General features: G+C 39.2%; 2 protein-coding genes across 2 annotated transcripts; both read right to left on the bottom strand.

Annotated features, from left to right (window-relative positions):
• Window positions 1-270: 270 nt before the first annotated feature.
• On the bottom strand, window positions 271-3,482 carry foxf2a (forkhead box F2a). The gene is made up of 2 exons (XM_028593866.1): window positions 2,241-3,482; window positions 271-788 (listed from the first exon to the last, which is right to left on the bottom strand). Exons 1-2 carry the CDS (start codon window positions 3,199-3,201, stop codon window positions 625-627), a joined length of 1,125 nt encoding a protein of 374 aa, XP_028449667.1. The 5' UTR covers window positions 3,202-3,482; the 3' UTR covers window positions 271-624.
• Window positions 3,483-4,992: 1,510 nt separating this feature from the next.
• Window positions 4,993-6,251, bottom strand: foxq1a (forkhead box Q1a). Its single transcript, XM_028593940.1, has one exon. It carries the CDS (start codon window positions 6,102-6,104, stop codon window positions 5,271-5,273), a length of 834 nt encoding a protein of 277 aa, XP_028449741.1. The 5' UTR covers window positions 6,105-6,251; the 3' UTR covers window positions 4,993-5,270.
• Between the last annotated feature and the right edge of the window lie 7,536 nt (window positions 6,252-13,787).

Below are 13,787 nucleotides of genomic sequence, written 5' to 3'. Positions count from 1 at the left end.
GTGTTTCATAACTAATCAGGTATTGCGTAATTTTCAGTTAGATATGAAAATAATGAGGATAATAATAGCCTGATGATAATAATAATAATAATAATAATAATAATAATAATAATAATAATAATAATAATAATAATAATAATAATAATAATAATAACAATCCTCTTGTAGCAGTTAAAAATAAAAAAGAAAGAACGAATGACAAGAGAAGTGCTTATAAAAGAAAATACTTTGTGTACAAAAAAAAACTTTTATTGCGAAAACACTTCCAAATGATCCTTTAAAAATAAATCTCTTTAATGGCCTGCTGCAGTAAATCAGCAACAATTCCAACAACTCCAACACAAAACTGAGTGCATTAACAGAGATTAACTCAGGTACGTGTACGTAGTTTTCCCGTAAAAATGTTGCTATTGCTTATTTATATGTGTAATGTCAGCATGTAATGAGAGTGTGTGGTCATTATTAAACGGTTAAAAAAAGAAGAGGTCAAAGTTCACTGACACTGACCCGAAGGGAATCATGTAATAGCCATTTTCACCAGAGGTTGTGTTAAAGTAACTCCACTCGAGGGATAGGCTACATTTAGCAGAAACCTTCTCGACAGTTGTGTCTTCGGTGGTTTTGTCACATGACACATGGCTTTACATCCTGATAGACACTTTGGTGATGGTGATGGAGCTGATGGTAGTAAGGTCCGCCGGTGCTGGGGTGGAGAGAAGAGATTCCATTTAGGTTCAAAACGAAGTCCTTCCTGTCACACACAGGAGCTGAGTATCGAGACAGTCCCGCTGAAAACACAGAGGACACATGAGGTCAAATCATTTCTCAGGATCGATCTGGATTCTTTTTATTCCGACTGCTGGATATCAACGATGATGTGCGTTTTTTTTAAATCTGTGACATAGGCCTAGGTACAAATTCGTTGGCCCTACTTGTTAATAAGGTGCCCTGTAATGTTTTAGGTTGTGTCTAATGACTTTATTAATGATTACAAACAATTTGGCATAGAACAATTTTTGGGTTGCCAGGTAGCAAAATTATCCTTTGTATTTGGCAATAATGCAAATGTTGGTAATCCATTAACAGACGATTTTAGACTCATTATTACTAATTAACCAGTCTAGTCTGCAGGTATACATGTTAGTAAAATATGAATACATGGTGTGTTTGTTTTTGTTTACAATAATCCTTCAAGTCTGCAGTTTTAAATGCTAATAAATCGTGGTAACACTTTATGATTAAAAATGCATTTTGTGCTTTTATGGAGGGCAGCAATCCCCATTAAAAGTAAAAAGATAAAAACATAAAGCAAGTAACGTGGCGAAAGAGGTTGAACACCAGCAAAATGGATTTTTCACAATATGGCAAAGTATGTTGTTAGTAGGCTTGAATGGATCTATTAAACGATAGCAAATCTTACAAGCTGTAGAAGATTAAGGATGCTTTATTAAGAAGTTGTTTCAATGTGTTTTGTTATGTGCATTAAACGACAGTAAACAACATGAACAAAATGAAATAATTGAAACAAAATAAGACATCAACACCCTGTACTGTAAATATCTGCTGTGGTTCATGTTAAAGGCCTTAATGAAGCTGCACTGAAATGAATAAAAGGCATTACTTTTGCGTTGCTGGGACTATGTTTGTGACGGCGTGTTTAATGTCGTTTTGGTTACTTTTTCACGATGGCCTTTACCATAATATCGTCCTTTTTATTGTGTTATTGTGCCTATTTTTTATTTCATACATTAGAGGCCTCTAAAGAAAGCTTGATTGAAAATGCAACCAAATTCTAAGAAATTTAAATTAAACAATAGGCTATATGAGGCACATATAATCGTGCACACTCCACACACAATGGTATGATGCATGATAAAAACGGAAACTGCGCGACATTACAATCTGATCAATTACTCCACATCACAGTTTGAGCGATACTTTTGTGTGTTTCAATTAAGTTTGGAACATGTGGACAGTTGATTCATATTTCAGTCAATAACGGACTCGCACTTGCATTGTCTTGCTCATCCAATACACCTTCATTAAATAGCCTAAACAAATGTATTGTGAAAACCTGAGCTCTGTAGATTTGTTCATAGTTATACTGTTTAATGTAGGCCGGCATGTGATGCCTGAAAGCCTAAACTTTGATTCGTATACGACTCTTCATTGTGCACGTGCAGGCATCATAAATACAAGGTTTTATAGCTTATGCATATGCACATAAAGTGAGGCTCTACCTGAAAACTCAGAGGAATCTCGTGCATTATGGTGCAGATAGCCTTGATCCAGAGAGTAGGATGACATCCCTGTGTGCAGAGCAGAAGAGGTAGGACTGCTTGATGCCAGCGACTGCTGTTTGATGTATGAAGATACACCAGGTGAACTCCAGTGTGAGGCTGCATTTGCATAAGGAGACTGACAGTCCAATGTGCCTACCATCGCTTGGGAGGACTGCAGGGGGCTGCTGCTGCTGTCCGGGCAATAGTCCGAATTAGAGGCCACCTGACATGCGGCCATGTACGATGACCCGGAGCCTGATGACATATGTGGGACGTGATGTCCTCCTCCGAGTCCCTCGAAACCACCTGGCACTGTATTACCCATCAGATCTATGTTGTAGCTGTTATGGCATGCTAATGAGCCTGGCGGTGATTGGAAATCAAAGTTTTGCGGAAGCATGGACGCGCCGTACCCGATTCCATTCATCATCCTGTACATTGGCTTCAAAGCTTGGCATTTCCTACGGAACCCGCGAGGTCTGCGACGGAAGGAGCCCTCCTCGAACATAAACTCACTACTCGGGTCGATGGTCCAGTAGTGACCCTTGCCAGGTCTACCGAGACCTTTAGGCAGCTTTATAAAACACTCGTTCAGAGACAGGTTGTGTCTGACAGAGTTCTTCCATCCCTGGTATGATCCCCTGAAGAAAGGGAAGCGGGCCTGCAGGAACTGATAGATTTCACTCAAAGTAAGCCTTTTGGTCGGTGAACTTTGAATAGCCATCACAATGAGTGCGATATATGAGTAGGGAGGCTTTTCAGGGCGCCTCAAGGCAGAGTTTCCCTTTTTCCACTTGGGTGATGCATTGTGCGCGCTCTCCATCCCTGGCTGTGCGCTCAGCAGAGCTGCATTAAGAGCGTCAGAACTGGAGCGAGGATTAGATGGATCCAAATGTTGCTTGGAGCTCTCGGTCGTCATGGTTGCGCCTCTTTTTGAACTCGTTCACCGTGGGGACGTGGGCAACGAACGTTTCCTATATTTCAAACGCGATTAAAGGCTAATGCGATAATTAAAAGGTCAGTGTCCCTTTGCGATGCTCTGCGCGTTTATAACCGTGGAAATTAAGAAATACCAGCCGCTGTTCCTCCTTCCTCTCTCTGTCCATCGCTGGCAATAATCCCACAAGAGAGGGGGAATAAAGCTCCTCGACTTTGCTTGCGCCTATCCAACCGGCCAAACACAACTCGACCACCTATCAATTCTTAAATCTCTCTCTGCCCCTCTACAGTATCCCCCCCTCCCCCCAAAAACTCCCTCCAAGAAATCGCCAGGAACTACTCCCTCCCCATCTGGCCAGGATCCAGACTAGAAGCCGGCGCAGTGGAGTAAGACAAATCTCCTCCCACGACTTACTTTCTACACCTCTGAATACATTTGTTAGACTAATATTTGGCACGATAACTTGGCAAACCATGATAAACAAAACGACACAAGTTGGACAAATACTTCTATTTGTCATGAGTACCTGCAGGGTGGCAATGCTTTCTAGTACTTTTATTTTGTAAAGGTGTATGACATAAAGCAGAAAGAGTCCTGCAGTGTTCATGTGTATGGGATCTGTTGAGGGTTAGGACTTTGACATGAGAGAAAGCATGCTTTTTCCATCAGAGCGTGCCAACGTGCCACACAGAGCGCTCAGTGTCAGTTTACCTCTTGGAGCCTGGATTCCATCCCTGGAGAAATGGACTGATTAGAATCTCTAAATAAAGTCTAAAAGGACGATTCAGATAATTAAATAATCCAGTATATTTTGTGCAAAGTTTAAATATCTTGTTTGTGCATTGGTGGAGTTTTAGGTGTCATTAAAGAGCAAGTCACCATTATTATAAGGACGTGAAATAATTTCCCACACCAGCAAAGTTCACAATCTACCCAGAATATCAGCAACATCAAACCTGTAACCCCGCTGCGTCCAGGATGCACAGCTGGTTTAAAGGAAATTTACTTTCTAGCCTCAGAAGAATAGGCCTACTTGGAATATGTTTCTTCCTATCCTATTGTGGATTCGGGTTGAGTTCGCTCAGGATGCACCATTTGTACAAACCCTTTCCTGCGCATGTGTAGTGACTGAGGCGACAGCTATTTGCAGCGCGAGACAGAAAACATAAATATTGGATGCCCCTATCCGGCTGCAGCGAGCTTCATGAACACTGACAAGTAAATATTTATAAGGCAATTTATTTTTGCATCATAAATTATAGAAGAAACGGATACTAATAATATACTGCATTCATCATTTATTATTATCATTTTATTGTGTTTTATATTATTATTGTTATTGTTTGTAGTAGTATTAGTAGTAGTATTGTTGTTGTTATTATTACTACTATAAGCAGTGTAGCCTACACATTTCTTTCTAGAAACTGGAAAAGATACTACTAGGAAGAATCCTTATTACTTAAGAATAAATATATGATCTTTTACATAATATGTACAACAAAATTGGCTGCAAAGGCCAACCGTAAGGCCTTTACATATAGGCTATAGAGGTAGTGTATATAGAAGGCCCTTGGCACACTTGCAACAAATCCCTAGCAGAGCAGATTTTGCTAGGTGGAGTCACATGAACACACGCCCCGATAACCATTATTGCCTTGGCACCTAACAGGTGTCTTGTACAGGTGTCAGTCCTAATTTGTCTCCACAAGAACCAATGACCACAATCTATTTCAATACAAAATATATTACAACAATAGCAAACGCAGACCATCATTATTTAGATTTTTATTTCGTTGCGTAGTTTTGAAAGAAAGAGACAACAGTCAAAGTGCATATTTTAACACGGTATATATTAAACAAACAGCGTCAATGGTCAGTTCAGTAACATTTACAACAAACATTTGTCTATAAAACATCAAATCTGATAATGCTTTAAGAAGTACAAAAAAATAAGTGTAACACCTTGCCACCACAATGAATTCCAATTGAATTCCCTCCACTGTGTCCATCATCAGTGCACATTGATGATTTTTAATCATCAAATGTATTTATTTCTGATATTGCAAGACTGTGTGTGAAAGCAGCCCACAGCCATAGGCGTTTGACACATGCGCAGCACAGGAATCCATATAGAAGGCTGGCTTGACGTGTGAAATGAGGCAGGTGTATTTGAACGAGGCATCAATTTCACTGTAGCGCGGCCAGGTGAAGGCAGGCGCGAGTGCTAAACGTTCTTTGTTTGAGTCCCTCTTGAACGGCTTGCTGAGGATGCTGTCTATCGCAAATGAACTTGTAAACTTGACACATGAATCCGTCTTGGTGGCGGGTGCAGACTGCTGAATGCTCTGCGGCTCCACGGACACCTCTGGCTCCCTGCTGAACTTTTTATTATCGATGCGCTTTCTTCTGCGCCGGAACACCCCATCAGCAAAAGTATATTCGCTGTGAGGATTGAGCATCCAGTAATTGTCCTTTCCCCAAGGTCTGGACGGGTCCCGCAGTACTTTGAGAAAGCAGTCATTTAGAGACAAGTTGTGTCTAACCGAGTTCCTCCAGCCGGTGTAGCTGCCTCTGAAGAACGGAAACCTTTTCATCAGATAGTCGTTTATTTCCGCCAAAGTCAGACGTCCAGAAGAGGAGTCCCGGATAGCCATGGCGATGAGAGCGATGTACGAGAAAGGGGGTTTGGGTCTCCTTGTGTACGGCTTGGACTTGTTGCTGGTGCATGGAGTAACAGGTGGAGGGCTGTGCGCCACGCAGTCCCCATCCGACCCTAGCTCCTCCTCAGCAGAAAGAGGAGAGCGCACTATCCCCTTTGCATCAGTGGACATCTGGAAATGTTTCATGTCATAGTGGCTTCCACACAATACCTCCAACTTCATGTTGTTTGATAAATGTTCCTCTTTGTATAAGACCTATCCAATATGCTTGCCGCGTAAAGTCCGGACCTTGTGTGCGTCAAGACGCGGAGTGCTTTAAATTGAATCCAAATAAGTTATTCTTAGCTATCATACCTGCCAGTGCTGAAGCCAGTCTCACCTACCAATCCGTGTGAGCAGCTGTTTATAATCGGCTCACCTCAGGACCAACCCAAGAGGGCGGAGTTAAATGATTTCAAAAGATTTGGAGCACAAAACATCTTCACATTGCGTGCATGAAAGTCTATAATAAAACTGTGATCATAAATTTCCCCATGAGCCAATACTATAGTATTTAGCAATGTCGTGCAGATGTATTACGTTCTCACCTGTGAAATGTGAGCTGCCAGACACCTTGGGACTATTTCACCTGAGACAACCAGGTGGCGTATGTTTCCTTTGTATTTAAAGGTGGGGTGCAGTACCATTTGACAATTTCAGGCAGCACTGTAGCCAGAACTTCTTTCATATATATTCTGTGCATTCTAATTACTGAAAACCATGTCCTATACTATTTTTGGAGTGCAATATTTAAAGAACTCAGTGAGAAAAGTGGCTCCATGTGTCACATCTCTCTCACACTCACTCAAACACACACACACACACACACACACACACACACACACACACACACACACACACACACACACACACACACACAAAGCTCTCTACTTTTGGACTTCAGATGATCATGCCAACTTTACACCTCACATATAAACCATTGTTATTGTGTTTCTCTCTCTTAAAACAAATAGTGGGTTTGGTCATTCCTGTCGCTCAGTGCCAAGACAGTGGATTCACCTAAGAAATGACTTATTGTGATTTATTTTCTTTCTGAATGAAACTCCTTGAGGTTTTGGATGTTACAGGGGGTGTCATGTGATTCCAAAGGAACACAGTGTCTTTATGACAATAAGGCCAACAGGTGAGCAGACCGAATGAAGAAATTTATCAAATATGCCTTTAATAGCTAATGTCAGTGTTCCATTATCATTTAGTGCCGCCCCACAGCCCGGATACATTATCCTCCCACTCACTCCTTCAGGTTCATCTGGAAGTCACGTTGAACTCAGCGACACATCTTTGTATAATTGGTGGTTTTACTTCCTCCAAATTATCAGACCAAATCACTGGTTTCATTGGTTGTCCTGCAACACTGTCAATAAATAGACAAATGGACAAAAACAATAATAATCTCATACATCACCTGGAAACCAATGTTGATCACACCAGCCACTGATTTGTTGTTACTGTGACAAGTGGCTTAACTTTTGTTTACGCAAACGGTACTTTTCAAGCTGTTTTTCTCCATTTAGGTTACACATGTTTGTGCTGGTGTGAATGATTTTCAGGTACTAATCTGTTTTTGTTGTCTGTGACACCCAATCCAGGGTGAAGTCACTATTTTGAAAGGTGGCAATGTGAAAGATGGATTCCTGTAAGCTAACCACACAATGACAAGAGCTTAAATGCCCTGTATTCATTCTGGTCACTGCATGTAGCAGCTTGTCATGTGCCTGTGTGTGTTCTTGTATACATCAGGATCTACTTAATAACAGCTTTACAGGTGGAACCAGAGAGGAATATGTGCGCATCATATACTGTCAAAAGTAAATTATGAAGAAAAAATAAGACACCTTTTATAAAGGTGTTGTACGCAACTGTTGGCTTCTTAACTATTGGCAATTTTATTAGTTTGATCATTTATTTCGGGTTAAAGACAATGTGGATCAAAATCCTTTTATGAACATTTTAAAAGCACTTACAACTGCAGACCCGGTGCTCAAAACTCTTTGTTAATGACTTATTAACATTTATATCTGCAGATTTCATGTCTCATTAAAAAGTGAGAAACTCATTCGTTAATATATAATTAATTATAACTGCATTATTAGAATAGCTAATAATAAATTATCTATAGATAATTAGTAAATCATTTATTGAACATTAATTAAGCCATTAGTTACAATTTATAAGCCCTTCATAAGACAGTGGTAGCAAAAAAAAATGTGTTGTTCAATTTTGTCATGTGTATCATTCTACAACTAACAACAGTAAAATAGCTTGTTTAACTGACTTTACTTGCTACTACAAACATAGTATAGAAGTTCCAAGTATATGTATTGAAGCTCATATGCTTGGCAAGCATATTAATCTTAGACAATAGATTGCTTTTTACAGATGTGTGTTTAGATATGTCCTACACAGTTACATATTCCTCAGTTAATGACTCACTGCCATAAAGTATTTTTACTAGAGGCTCTTATTGTCTCACCCTTTTTTGACTCTCTGTCAAGATCACTGTTGTGAGATGTACAGAGCCTGTAGATCATGTTGTCTTTCTGCCGACACCAGATCAGATAAGACCTTTCAGTTTTCTTATTAACTCAGTTTTAAAGCACACACCTAAAATGGAAAACCTTCATAGTTCAGTATGAATAATGAATAATGACACCAATCTCAGAGCAGCTCTCTTTCTTGTCACATTGAAATAGATTTAGACCTTCGAGATACAATCGCTGCACCTCTGACTCTGGCCTTGAGGTTTCACTTGTTGATAGGTTGGAATGAGGAACACTGTGAAGCACATAGTCAGACAGTGACTAACACCCTGAGTGTTGCTGATACAGTGCAGTGATTCGTTGGCACTGAGCTCAGTTCATAAACATTCAAGAATCACAAACTGATGCCAACATAATAAATTGCATGCCCAGATTCATGAATTCAATGCACTAACATTTATGCCTGTCTCTATAATATATTGGAGTCCTGCAGTTTCTGACGGTGAAGGCCTAGAGCTTGTTACCTTGTGCCTGTGTACTGTTGGCTTTCTTGTGCACTTGCAGGTCTGTAGCTGAGGTTCTAACAACGGGACTGGGAGCACCTGGCCAGTCCTCCCGGAGACCTGTGTGCAGCATTCCCGTCACCCAGTACCAGCATGAGTTCATCTTTGTTTAGTTACTTCCTTTGTTAGACACTGACAACATGCACCACACATTGTTCACTGCATCCATACACTGATCCTGACTAGCACAACTCATTGTCTTTCTGTCTTTTATTTAATAAATGACAGTTTGTTAATACTTAGTCTGCTGTGCATCTCCCTCTTTTGTTGTGGCCTGTGAGCCGGTCGTAAACAGTAACTCATGAAAGAGACACAGTCACAAACCCATGATTTCTAATACCTTCCCTCTGTTTGCAGTTGTTTGTGAAGGAAAATAGTTTTCCAGTCATTTGTTGGAGGGCATGAGGAAGAAATATATATTCTTAGTTGACTGCAGGTGTAAAGAACACAGCTGTGGCTAAACGCTGCAAAGGAAGGATAACAACAAATGCTGTTTGATGGGTCTGTAGAATTCATGTTGAGTTGTACTGAATTATGGGTCCTTACGTTGAATTTCCGAAATGCTATTGTAGCTTCAAGTGACATTTGCTGAAATTATTTTGCACCACACGTATGGGAATAAGGAATTAGATGATGAAGACAAAGCCTTCAAAACACTTGAGATATGTTTTGCATTGTTTTTAAAAAAGGTCTCCCATTAGGAGTAAATTAAATTAAATCAAAGCTATTCTTTACAAGCTGGTTCATGTGTTTTTTTTTACATTTAGCAAACAGTGTAGATTTACAGTATGTCAAATCAGATAAAAACTATTATGTACTTTTTTCCATATGTACTGTATTATAAGTTTTTATTTTACATGCACATAATATCATTCTGTTTTATTTTTAATCCATTTAGAAGTAATATTAAATAATAGATAATTGTCTTACATAGCAGGACAGCTTAATTCTTCATGTGTGAGAGAAATCTGAAACCCCGCTTAGCATTTCAGTAATGCAAACTGTTAAAAAAAATAGCCCTGTGAAGATGTTAACCTGACTTTAGTTTGCATAACTCCCACTCAAGGCTTGTGTGTGTGTGTGTGTGTGTGTGTGTGTGTGTGTGTGTGTGTGTGTGTGTGTGTGTGTGTGCGTGTGCGTGTCCCTGTTCAGATGTTTTGCAAAGGATTATGTTGCTGAGAGCGTTGGGGGATGTATTCACATGTTCAAAATAGAAACTGAATTTCACGTTGTTTCAAGGCATTCCTTTATGCTATTTATGGCAGCCATGTGTTTATTATCGCCGAACAATACATCCCACCTCAAAATATTTCATCAGCCACTAATTATAGTATTTTGACCGCTCTGTTTTGAAACCATGTTGCCAGCGTGTCAGTACTTAACTGGAGCATTATGGTTTTGCACAAACATGTGCGTGGTCTTAGTCATCATCTGTCTGTTTCTTCATGTATATTTGGTTCCACATGTTTCTTCATGTACACCTGGTTCCACCCTCTAAATGCACACCTGTAAATACCTATATAAGATTCTGTCGTAATTCTGTTCATTTGGCTTTTGTTTACCAAGTTTAATCTTTTTTCTTTGCCCTTTAATAAGGCTAACATATAGGTAAAAAAGGTGTACAGATGACAGTTCACACAGTTCAAGTTCTCTCATGTCTCTTGATAGGAGACGTAGCAATAATAAAACAAGGAATAAAAGCAGGCTGTCTTGCCTCTTGCCGGTTTGGGAAGTTTCTATTTTTTCTAGTTTCACTTCTGAGGTAAAGCAAATGAGCTGCCAAACAAAAGGGAGGAAAAAAAGTATTGAAGAAGCAGTAAACATTTCAATCAAGAGAGGTTACAGGTTTCAAAGGCTAGAAATGCCTTTTCCTGTTCTTAGCATGTGGGGATCACTACAGACACTAGCATTATACTTTCAAAGACTCAATAAGAAATATGTTTCTCTGGTACAACTTTCATAATAATTCAGAATTTTCCCTTGTTTCCCTTTCTAATTTCTAATTTCTCAAATAATATGGGTATGTATTTTTTTTTATTTTCGCATTTCTTTACTTTATACCTTGTCATTTTGATTAACTGTTGTTTTTTGCATATTCTGCTGTACATAAATTTTTGCATTTTTCAATGATACAGTTTTACATGTGTTCTAGTATTGCATTCCATTATGTTAACCCAGCTTCTCCATTCTTAAATACACTGCTTTGTCTGCAGCCTCATTTATATCAGCTGTATTTTAAGTGAACATCATCAATCAAAAGCAGGGACAAACTGATATTGATAGTATAATTCAAAAGCAGACAAACTAAATAGGTCTACTAGTAAAAAATTAAAATAAATATGAGTAGGGGAGAATCCTGAGGATGAAAAGGTTTGAAAACTGTCTTTTGCAGTTCCTATTTCATTTATATAATTGCATCAGAGGCCAGTTGAAACAGTTACAGGAACCATGGGACAAGGTTTGAGAGGACAGGTATCTGTTAGGTCTCGGAGACTGGGTTAGTCTACTTCATGCAAGCCATCTGTGTGAATACACTTAACTCCTCTAGCATGTTTAGACAAAAAGGAGGAATGGGGGTAAACACTGCCAGAGACGCAGCAACGAGGGTGGGGTTGTGATGTGGTTTACCTCACAAATGGGGAAACAGTTTCCACACTGAATGGGGGTATAACGTCATAACAGTGTGAGTGATGACAGTGAAAGCTTTAAGAAAAGGGGTTGATCCTTTCTCTATTTATCCTCTCCAAGGTTCTGGGTACTGATGTCCGCGTTGAGGCCTCGTATGTAAGCGGACAGAGTCTCATAAGCTGTTACTGACAAGCAACAGGGCTACAAAACTGTTAACATCATCACACTATAGTAGAGAGAAAGGCCAGATTATAGGTGGCTCAACTTTTCAGTTTTTAGCACTCTGCTTAGAACATAGAATCAAAACCGTTCTGAGTCAGAAATGGTTCCCTACACTGTAAACCCAGATTTAGTTGTAATTCAACTTTTTAGTGGTCACTACTTATTCTTCCATGTTTTGTTAAAAACCATATTCATTACTAAATCACATTAGTTGTTTGTAATTATCAGCTTAAGTATGCAGTGCACAGATCATATTAAGCAGAGATAACCAAGGATGTTAAGTTTCTTTATGGGAGGGGCTGAAGCGATGCAAAGGTTGACATTATATATTTGTTATGTTTCTTTGCATGTTTAAAGCTATAGTGCGTAGTTTCTGTCTCTGCCATGAAGAATTCCAAGTAATGACAACAAAACTGTCGGCGCATCCACAACATACAAGCCTTCCGTGATCGTGCACCACCCCCACCCCTCCTCCACGTTGTCGCTAGTAGCCAAGGAGGACACGGAGGATTAAAAAAACATGATGGACTCTTCAGAAGAGGTAATTATCGTCACTCGGTTTTTCTTCTCAGTCTGTCTTCAGTCTTGATACATTTTTGTTGCCATCTCTTTCCGTGCCTACGCTTCAGAACATGGCACCACATATCTAAAATAGAAAGCTGTAAACAAGCCAAGGTTCTCTCTTTTGTTCTTGTGTACATAACTTATGTTGACATGGCAATGGGTACATTTCATCAAGTTCCATCACATGAAATTAAGAGGTTGAAAAAGGAAGCTCTCTCAAACCACACCTGAAAGACAAGCTTAAGTTTGGAATTAAATTATCAAGGTAACAGGGCGGATCCTTACACTGAGTCAGCACCTTCTGTAAACTGAAAGAGGATATTAAACATTATGAAAATGTTTATCCAAATCAAACTGCATTTCTTTGACATGAGTTTGCTCCACGCCCTGTGTTATTAAAGACATCAATGGATCTTTGCTCATCTGTTTGTTCTCCCTTGTTTGCATGATGATGCTGCCATGTCAGCTGTCCCTGGGAAACAGGATAAAGTTGAACCGTTGTTAACAACAATTTCCACTTATTTCCCTTTTTGATCAGGGCGATTTGCACAAAACTGGTTATGTTTAAACTGACATATCGGCTACCTAGAGGAACACATGTAGGCTAAAGCATAATGATTGGAAACTTTTTATATAATCATGTACATTCCTCCTAAATTAGTTTAGATAATTTTACAATGTAAAATAGGGTCACAAATGTTAAAACATTTTGTTCCAGGATTTTTTGCATGTCACACTTATTTTGTTTTTTGGGATTTTCAAAAAACTAAAAAAAGCATGCTTTCTAGAGGAGTTCCACATGGTTCTATGGTAAACTACAATGAAGAGAAAAAATATGATATAATCATATATTTAAAATCCATTATCTCTGCAAAAGAATGTTTTAAATGGGAACCTTATGATTGTAAGTTTGATTCTTTTCCCTTGTTACAAACAAGTCTGCATGCTAGCATGACTACTGACCAGAAATCTACAGCCTTTATTTGCAAGGACAACAGTTGTGTGAGGCCATGCTCTGCTGCCCTGTGCCTAAACATTTAAGGCTGCTTTGTAAATCAACATGTAGGATCTTGACGGTAGTTCTGATACCATCAACATTTTAATCATACTGTTTTTGAGGTCTTTCAAGTTTTACACACAGACTACTTTAGCAGTCTCAGTGCAACATCATCTTAAGCTTCAAATGACACAGGACTTGGATTTTGATATTTTAAAATCATGTTACAGAAAAGATTTGTCAGAATTATTACATGCCCTGCAACATTATATAGCTGCTATTCGTTTAAGGTGACAAACCAAAAGGTTCTGACACTTTGTGTGTATTAACCAGACAACATGTCTATTACAGCAACCTGATAAAGCATACTGTAATCTAAAAGCTTTTGCAG

Source organism: Perca flavescens, chromosome 12 (assembly GCF_004354835.1).
Source record: "Perca flavescens isolate YP-PL-M2 chromosome 12, PFLA_1.0, whole genome shotgun sequence".
NCBI lineage: Eukaryota > Metazoa > Chordata > Actinopteri > Perciformes > Percidae > Perca > Perca flavescens.
This window is presented reverse-complemented; position numbering and strand designations above follow the sequence as displayed.

What these genes read in the sequence shown, in the direction of transcription:
- foxf2a (XM_028593866.1), bottom strand. Translation starts at nt 3,201, where the DNA reads ATGACGACCGAGAGCTCCAAGCAACATTTGGATCCATCTAATCCTCGC. An exon ending in AGATTCCTCTGAGTTTTCAG is followed by an intron (nt 789 to 2,240) that starts GTAGAGCCTCAC and finishes CTGTGTTTTCAG; the next exon opens with CGGGACTGTCTCGATACTCA.
- foxq1a (XM_028593940.1), bottom strand. Translation starts at nt 6,104, where the DNA reads ATGAAGTTGGAGGTATTGTGTGGAAGCCACTATGACATGAAACATTTC.